The sequence below is a fragment of the Mizuhopecten yessoensis genome, unplaced genomic scaffold (genome assembly GCF_002113885.1).
Source record: "Mizuhopecten yessoensis strain PY_sf001 unplaced genomic scaffold, ASM211388v2 scaffold10987, whole genome shotgun sequence".
In the NCBI taxonomy this organism is placed as follows: Eukaryota; Metazoa; Mollusca; class Bivalvia; order Pectinida; family Pectinidae; genus Mizuhopecten; species Mizuhopecten yessoensis.
The window spans coordinates 93,113-103,057 of record NW_018408821.1 but is presented as its reverse complement, the minus strand read 5'-3'; the positions used below and the strand labels follow the sequence as shown (position 1 = coordinate 103,057).

Here is a 9,945-nt window from a genome sequence, read left to right as displayed (position 1 = left end):
CATTTGACAAGTGTATATGATATGATTTTCCTTGTCAGTTCCATTTTCATCTTTTCAGTTTATGTCGATCTCGGCATACCAATAATCAAGTTTAGGTTAGGTTAGCTGTGACACATGAATTCTACTGACTATTTCATTGCTTCAAAAACACATGATTAAGATTTTTGTTTTGATAATATGTCGCAGTCGAGTGGTGAAGTACTTAACCATGTCACATGTAAAACATTTATAGTAAATAAATTGACGTCTCGAAACACCAAAGGTAAACGGGTCATGCAACAGATAACCTGAATAATTCATTTTCATTCAAATTCAATCTTAGTCGACTCAATATACAAATGTACAGTATCTCATAATTTTCATGGTGTAACAATTGAACATCGGTATGGAAATTGATATTGTGTAATGCGTTGAGTCAGATTTCCTTAAGGATGATTATATGTACTGCTACACTTGTGTCTCTAAGACCTCACTGAAGCTTTTCACGTAGCGTGACGTGCAATTGTTTTTACTTTCAATTATCATAGAAAACATGAATAAATATAATGGAAAACATGTTGAATTGAAAAATGGAGAAATGACGTTGTTTATCAGATATTTACTTTCGACTATATTTGTACGTCCAGTATTAACTGTCATACGTCCTGTTACACCGCCTCCTTAACGGCTGTTCAAATACACATTTGGCGTGATCCAGATTTCGACCTTTTAAAGCATGGCGCTATCAAAAGTGACGGACACAATTGTAGATCTACCCTTGGGTGTGAAGGCTCTGGGTGGTGTTGTGCTGACGGGGGTGGTGCTGGCAGGGTTTTGGAAGGGACTTGGTGTTCGGCAAACCAACAGGTATGTTTTACGTTTAATTTACAGGAGTACGAAGGCTATACGACTAATGAAAGTTTATAAATAGACAGCCGAATACACGTGTTTTAAAGTATTGATAGCTAATAGAAGTGTCAACTAGTACAAGCTGACAGCGATGACCTAGTTTTTTACAATGCTTTCCTAACGCTTTTAGAACATTATGGTATAAAATAATGTAATATTGTTTAACAGGAAAGTCTATCCCCCAAATACCATTGTTATCCATCAGTTAGGGCGTGGTCCATACGTGCCCAGTCTCACACCCTTTGCCATCAAGCTTGAGACATATTTTCGATTGGAGGGAATACCCTACCAGGTAGGTGCAATTTTATGTAATCTAATTAAAGAATTATAAGAAATACGACGAAAATGATTCATGAACAGGTAATTGTTTGTATGTGTCGTGATATGTTGTTAATATGCGTGATCACGTGTCTGGGTCATACCTAACAGGCACCTTTAAATCAACACAACAGAAACTACACGTGACACACCATAACAGCAATCCATTAATCTTTTACGCACTATGTGGTAAGCCAGTCATCTATATTTGTAACATTCTGATATGCTCGCCCGGTATCGTGAACCCTGCCGTAACGCCAGTGTGTCTATCTTCAAGCCACATTCATTGTGTCAAGAGGTGTCAAAGATAGTTCCTTACCCGTGTAAAATTTGATTTTGATTTAATACACAATTAGGGAAAACATGTAAAGAAGATATGCAGAAGGAACAAACAGAAAAGTATTATAGGCATCAATTGAATAATATTTGTTGAACATATGTTTAAATTTGATTCATATATGTATTACAAAATCAGCTGTGTTCACACTGATATCTCCTTATGAAGATTAAGTATATTGTTTTGTTTCTGAAAGCCTGCTTATATATGAAGGCAAGTTGTGATATAAAACAATGTAAAAAACATATGGTAAAACGTAAATACAAATATTTTCATATTATTGTATTTTCCAATCATTAACCACAATTTAGTATATTTCCTGACATTTTGAGGGTTATATTAGTTATCAAAAAGATTTTGCCTCTTTCCCAGTCATTTAAAAAGATAAATATCTTAATTTCAAAAGAATTATACAAAGCTTTGTTCAAAAGCTCCATGTTTAATATTATTCTTTTGAACTGTCTTGTCTAGGCAGATACAGTTCCTGAGCTGTCAGACGGTACTATACTAAATAGAACAAATGAAACTATCTAATCATTATCCTTGAAAATATCATGCAATGTACTAATTGTATTAACACAAATAAACAAGATTATTGATTGATTTTATGTTTTCCCAAGAATTTTCAAACATGTAGAGGCCATGGACTCTCCCTTTGTGATATACTTGGATATAAACAGTAATATGTACCTTCCAAGTTCGACATACTAATTCGGATTTCCTTTTTTACAAATAACAGAATAATTGTAGCAAGTGTTATTTCTGATTTCAGGCCGAACATGCCTTGTACCGGAAAAGCCAGAAAACAGGAAAGGTCCCGTTTTTGGAGTACAACGGAGAAGAAGTGTCCGACAGCGAGTTTATCCTGGAGTTCTTGAGTAAGGAGAAAAACTTCGACATGCACAAAGGTCTCACAGCGGAGCAGATCGGAGTCGGCAGGGCCTTCCAGAAAATGGCAGAGGAAAATACATACTGGTAGGCTATCTTTTTGTCACATGCATTCCGATGCTATTATCAAATATCAGACCTGTAATTAATAAACAAACTCATAAGCATCTTGGTTTAACTTTTAATAGTGATGGCAAATGAACATATCATAATGACAATATGTATGAGCTAGCCTATAAAAGAATGAACATATTGAGAATGTTAATACACAAATTGGATAGAAAAAGTCTTACAACAATATATACCTCTTTTATTAGACCAATACTTGAATATGGTGATGTAGTATGGGATAACTGTAGTAACCAAAATAAAAATAGTCTTGAGTCAATCCAGCTAGAGGCATTAAGAATTATTACAGGATTGCGCAGAGATACCTCTCATTGTAAGCTTTATGCAAAAACTGGACTTGAATCACTTTGTTGTAGGCGAAAAAATCATAAATTAGCACTTATGTTCAAAATTTTAAATAATGAATCGCCTAAGTACCTAGAAGACATCATTGAACCATACCTTCACAGCAATATAAATGTAAGATAGCCACTAAGAAATAGCCGTTTTTTCAATCCCCTTTCTGTAGAACTGAGAATTATTTCAATACTTATTTTCCCTCAATGTGTAGAGAATTTAACCTTCTATCTGCAGAAACTTTAAATGATACTTCCCTTCAACAATTTAAAATTTTCATCAAGTCTGATAGTATGAACAACACTGAAGAAATTGCTAGCACATTTAAATACTATGGGCCAAGAAAATTCAATATCAGAATTTGTCAGCTGAGAAATCATGCTAGCAACCTAAATAGTGACTTATATATTGATCATCTGAATGACACACCAGCATGTAGATGTGGACATGTAATGGAAATGCATTTCATTTTATATTTGAATGCCCACTCTATAACAACTTTAGAATGCAATAAGTAATACATATTTCTCAATTTGGTATAACTGATAATCATGATCACTTTAATCTAATAATTCTATTAAATGGATGCTTAATATGCAGCGCTGATATTAACATATCCATTTTGTCAAACTAATAGGCTTGATATATAATCGCACTCACAGCAAAACTTTACATTGAAAGTGATGCTATTATTTATAGTGTCATGATCACTCTGCTAATAAGTATTGATACTGGTGTATATCTATCTTCACAACATCTCTGGTGTTCGGCTGGACTGGATGGAATTTATGAGTGTACTATTCTATCACCTGTTCTAACTATTTCATAGTTACATGAATATTCTATAATGCCTTGTTAAACAACTTTAAAGAGAATCAACTCCAATGATATATAATATTAACTACATTTTCCTATTTGAATCCATATCATATTCTGAAATTTTACAAAATGTTTATTTCTTGGTAACTTATCCTATATATCCAGTGGGTGGATGGCCAATGTGTTTATACACAGAGACTTTTGGGCCTGTATCCCTTGGATTTTATGTAGGATGGGTTGTCAATAAACAAACATGATTTATTTAATTGTTAATATCTAAAACATAAACAGAAAATGATTAAATAAAAGTTCTTATGACAGAATATATGTAATGTTTGTAAATAAGTTTGGAAAAAACTTAAATAGGCCTAGCCTGATATCCAATCCAATTGACATATATAAAGTCAATAAAATCTGTTGAAATTAAAAAAAGAAAACTAAAAAATAACACCGGAGGCCTTATCTACTGGTCGGTAAGAATTGTGTCACACGCTAGCACAGGACAATACCTACTGGTATACTAGCATAATGTCACACACTAGCACATGACAATACCTACAGGTATACTAGCATTATGTCACTAGCACAGGACAATACCTACTGGTATACTAGCAATATGTCATACATTAGCACAGGACAATATCTACAGGTATACTAGCATTATGTCATACACTAGCACAGGACAATACCTACTGGTATACTAGCATTATGTCACACACTAGCACAGGACATTACCTACTGGTATACTAACATTATGTCACACACTAGCACAGGACAATACCTACTGGTAAGCTAGCATTATGTCACACACTAGCACAGGACAATACCTACTGGTAAGCTAGCATTATGTCATACACTAGCACAGGACAATACCTACTGGTATACTAACATTATGTCACACACTAGCACAGGACAATACCTACTGGTATGCTAGCCTTATCTTCTGGTAGGCCAACATATTGTCACGCTCACGCTAGCCTAGGACAATACCTACCGACAGACCGACATTATTACACAAATGAGCTTAGTTCGGGCGTAAAGATACTTTAGAACATGTGAGTAATGCAAATGAAAACGGGCCGCGCGCGGTGGACAAGTGGTTAAGGCGTCTGACATTCTGCTACCACTAGCCCTCCGCCACTGGGTCGCGTGTTCGAGGCCCACGTGGGGCTGTCGCCAGGTACTGGCCGTAGGTCAGTGTTTTTTTTGTTTTTTGTTTTATCTGGGAACTCCAATAAATGACCATAATTGTTAAAAGGACTTAATTCACAAACAAACCAAACCAAACCAATGTTATCAATATTGATTTAGTCTGAGACATACATAGATACTGTAAAACCTAGCGTAGACATATCTTAATATGTATAATGTTGTTCAAATATGAGTAGACATACTATGAAAACCTAGATATCAAGTTATTTTTCAGACACGAGGGGAATACCTATCAATCATATCTTATCAGCCATAGGAAGCCTTTACTGGTGTTTACTTTTAGCAATAGCGGTAATAATAATTCTATTTCTCTTATTTTTCAGGTGTTTTGTGGCAGACAGATGGGTTCTTGACAAAAACAACACAGCTCTGAAGGAGTTTGGTATCCCGCGATATCTATGGTATTTCAAATATAAATGTTATTGTTTCAACAAAATTCGGTTCCGGGGTAAAGTATAGCTTTTCACTTAAGATTCTAAAAGGTTTGATAAAAGAAAATGTCGAGATGAAAGAGGAAATAGACAGTAAATTGTTTTTTTAAAAATGAGATAAGTTGTCAGCAAGATTGCGTTTATGTATTTGTATATTTGATATCGATGAGTAAGTTATATATATTTAGATTAAATTTAATTTAAATCAAATGAAATTTGATATAAAAACATCGCATTTAAGTGATTATGTGTTGTACGAACAATCCTTTTTGACATACACTTAGGGGTCGAATGCAGGGCAAAATACGTACAATGATACATGCACAAGGTTTAGGACGTCACACACCGGAGGAGATACGTCACATCATGTCGAACGATCTAACGGCTCTGTCCTACTTCATCGGTAAGTACTCGGAGACTTTATTTTGTTTTTGTTCTTGTTTTATACTGATTTTTTTTCAATGGATTTTTACCCCGATTTAGTTACAATAGAATTACCAGCGGCTAATCTAAGGTTGCCATTGGAATCAACACCCCCCCTCCTTTATGAATATATTAAATTTTTAAAACGAAAACAATAAGCTCGAAATGTTATCAACCTAAGCACATCTACTTGTGTTCATCAAACGTCAATAACTTTAAAGGATTGGTTGAACAATAACTACTCTCAACTCCCACATTTGAAATGGATAGATCCGTCCCTTAACGTTTTAAAATATGTTTGTCAAATTTAAACTTTTTATGCAATGATGTCACTGAATATAACCACTTTTTCATTGAAAATGTACGGCAATATTTCGTGTCAGACCGACTTATTCTTCCAGGGTTAACTGCTTGTACAGCTTTTTTGCTTGTAAACTATCAAAGTTCATAAATAGGATTTAATGTTTGAAATTAATATATTTCTTTCAATTTTTAAGAAAAATTTACGCCATGCTTCTCATATGAAGCCATATTAGTTTTAAATGCAGTACACTTTCACTAGCATATAGATATGTCGACAAAGGCCCGTAGTCATACATGTTTGGTTCAGAAAATGGGGCTGACATCAGCTATACTAACGATGACTTAATAAGGATTTACACCTAAAATAAAGACTTTGTGTATATATGTTAGTTATTTCTGAGTTAGGAGAGGTCTATGGGTTCATAGACCTCTGTCTGGTCTTTATAGACCCCGTGCCAAAGGTGTCTATAAAGACCAAAGGGGTCTATGAATCCGTAGACACCTCCTAATCCATAGATAATGAATGTGTCACCCTGACAATCTGTTATTACATTTTTTCCTGCCAAATTAAAAGTCACTTTGTGAGTTTGAGTTGTACTTGACTGCTATCAAATAGCCCCTACCGGACATCTTTTCGGCAATATTTCTGACAAAACACAACTATCTTTGCAATTAGTATCCTAGCGACACCCTTATTGCCTGTTTCGTTGATTTTGCTGTCGCTTTAGATTGCTTATAGGCTATTACGTCCTGTGTTATGAAGAAAGATGCTGGTTTGAGTTATCTCCCCTCGCACGTGCTTTTATTTACCCTGGCAGAGCGGGGTTCATAGAACAAATTAGAAGAGTGACAATTAAGAATATATATGTATATACCTGTTATTATCACAACATAGATATACACAGCGAATTCACATTTTTTTAAACTTAATTTTGATATAAGGTAATGTATAACTGGGTAAGCAATATGTCGATAAAGTTTGTCTCACTTTATTCAGGGCTAGTCGTTTAAGTAGTTTTGTCTTTTGTTTCTTTTTTAGGATCAAAGAAGTTTTTGTTCGGTGACGAAGCGTGCAAGTTTGATTGTGCCATTTTTGGAATTTTAGCTGAGATAAGATGGGCGTCATTCGGTGGATTCGGAACATCTGTCATAAAACGTAAGATCTATTTTAAGAATTGTTGAATTAACATAATGCGTATTATTTAATTTGCATCAGAACAAATGCATTTGGTGTTCTAATCTCGGTTTGGTGTCGACGGAAACACCCCATGTCTTCGTTTCTTTTTTTTGCAAAGATTCTAACTTAAAACTTCTGGGTTCAACTGGTATTTTTCTTGCAAAACCGTATGATTCTTTCACTGTGTAAAATGTCTTAAAGGTAATACTTTCAGTTTCATGTTATCGTTTTGTAAGGTCGAATGAAAATAATATGACTGTTTTTCTAACCTGATAATCTTTCACTTTAAAACTTGTGCTGCTTTTGATAGAGTTTTTGTAAATCTCGTTTGTGTACAGCAGTCGTCATGTTTACTTGTCATCGCAGTAAATTTCTCAATTCCGTCAGTTAGCTATCATGTTGTTTTTACCCGAAACAAAGGTGCATCCATTAGGCCTAACGCGATAGTTTAACGTCTTTTGTGTCGCTCTTTGGACTTCCATCATATTGTAAGGTAACTTTAGTTTAGTATATGCCCAGTGTGTATTTCAATTGATAGCTAACGTGTTCTAGTAGAGTATTACATATGAAAACAGCATGAATAATGTTGAATACCCGGGTAAATTTCATCCAACGAAAGACATATCAGTACAGTAAGTATGGTAATTATGGTTATTTATCTACAGAATATCCGAACCTGTGCGACTACTGTGAGCGGATGAAGAAAACGTTCTGGCCAGACTGGGAGGAGATGATAAAGAGAGACTGTACGAAGTAGCCGAGACATCTCGTCAGGTCCATAACAGGACAAGTAATACAGCAGGAGCACTGATCCAGGATATACAATATCCTCCAAAACTTATGAGTGTAGTGATACAACGTGGTGGCTCCCAAACGAATGATGGCTATGTAAAATGTATCATGTTGATATCGAAGAACTTTAAATTAACTTATAAAGGATATTTATCAAGTGTCTTTTTCAATTAACGAGAATTGGCTAAACGTGTCATTGTGCCATAATGTGTTGCGGAACCTTTTCAGTGTCAACATTCTAAAAGTTACTGTTCCGTACTTCAAAATATTTCGTTTTAGCTGACTCTTGTACGCTCTTTATATATATACATGTTTATTCGATATAATATGATTATATTGAATATATACATGTAGTTGTATTACAATGGGCTGAGTGGGACAGATGTAAGAGGATATCGTCTCTGATGATGACTACATCACATATACACGTACACGTTAAGTGAGGCAATAAAGGAATTAATATTTCTTTTTCCGGCTGGTCATCCACATATAGATCATGTGTCAGCATGTTGACCAATGAAACCTATTCTTCACACGTTCAAAAACCTATTAAGGTATATAAGTTTTACTGTGTTTTACAAGTTCCTCCTTTTGTTGTTGTCAATTAGCATTATCTTACTAAATATACACATAAATCCATTTTAAGATTAACATAATTACCAATAACACTACCAAAGACGGAGTGAGAGTGAGAGAGAAGAACTCGTATTAGCCCTTATGTGTATACAGAATATTCTTATAGTATAAGAGTGTACAATTGATCTAGCTTTCAGTTTTGTTTGTACAAAATTCGTATAAAAAAATGTTTACTGCGATTTATTTTCTTTGTTGTCTTTCCAACGTCGTTTGGTGTAAATTGAAAACAAATTATCAGTCTATCGGGCCAAAGTGCGGAAAAACTGTCATAATACATAACTTTAATTGCATGCTTCTGCTGATTTTTGTGTCCCGATTAATAATCTCGTGATTATAATCTTTATTATTTTTCAACAATTGCTGCTTTTCTGACATCGTAGAGACCGATATTAGTATGACAGCTTCGAGATTTCTAGAATTTCGCCCATTTCAGCGGCCTTTATGTCAATGTTTCAATCGTGATTTCATTTATAAGTCAAACAAAGTTTTTATAGAATGCTTTTCGTGCGATTTGAAGAGGGGAGATGGTATCGAGTGTTACAATTCGGCGAGTGATCTTGTAACTGTTTGAACTGTAGTTGTCAGGACAGTATTCGTGTTGGCGTTAAAATAGTCGCCGTCCGTTGAATCGCCGTTTCATTGTCTAGACCGTTGTTGTTCTGTGATTGACCTTGTAAATATAAATAATATTTCTGGTTGAAGAGTGATAAAATTGATATGTAGAAATTTTGTTATTTGGCGTGCTGTTCTGGAGGGTGATCAAATCAATATGGAGATAGTAGTTGTCTAGTTATTGACTGTGTCAAAGTATGGAAAGTTTATCTAAGCGAGTGATCGTGGCCGAACATTTACAGTGACGTAAAGGTAAACACGAGGTTTTACGTTATACAATCTGATAAATTCCGACAGGATCATTAGTATGTCAATAGTTTTGAAGTTAGTATTAAACTACGGTTAGGATGACAACGATTAGTTAATATTATCCTGCATGTAATATGTTTTTACCTCTGAAAACTACTTACCTTATTATGAAGCGGTCTTTCTGATTTATCTTCAACAAAATTGTGTAAACTATGAGTTAAACTTTTTGATATTTTCCCTGTATATACACGTTTAACTTGACTTTGGCTGCTTGTGCAACATCTGCTGCTGTATGGTGCCATGTATTACCCAATAGTATATGTGTTAAAATGTAGGGGAAGCAACTCTTACATAATTTAATACATAAAAATACGTATCAAATTAAAAACTTCTAA

The 9,945-nt window shown here is 34.6% G+C and overlaps 1 protein-coding gene across 1 annotated transcript; it reads left to right on the top strand.

Annotated features, from left to right (window-relative positions):
• The first annotated feature begins 242 nt into the window (after positions 1-242).
• On the top strand, positions 243-8,868 carry LOC110464433 (failed axon connections homolog). The gene is made up of 8 exons (XM_021519645.1): positions 243-262; positions 698-846; positions 1,057-1,180; positions 2,316-2,518; positions 5,251-5,328; positions 5,643-5,761; positions 7,124-7,240; positions 7,927-8,868. The coding sequence occupies exons 2-8, from the start codon at positions 716-718 to the stop codon at positions 8,016-8,018; spliced, it is 864 nt and encodes a 287-aa protein (XP_021375320.1). The 5' UTR covers positions 243-262; positions 698-715; the 3' UTR covers positions 8,019-8,868.
• Positions 8,869-9,945: the final 1,077 nt, after the last annotated feature.

Excerpts from the sequence above, each read along its gene's own strand:
- LOC110464433 (XM_021519645.1), top strand. The coding sequence starts at position 716 with ATGGCGCTATCAAAAGTGACGGACACAATTGTAGATCTACCCTTGGGT. Across the intron at positions 2,519-5,250 it reads GCAGAGGAAAATACATACTG|GTGTTTTGTGGCAGACAGAT; the intron begins GTAGGCTATCTT and ends CTTATTTTTCAG. Across the intron at positions 7,241-7,926 it reads CGGAACATCTGTCATAAAAC|AATATCCGAACCTGTGCGAC; the intron begins GTAAGATCTATT and ends ATTTATCTACAG.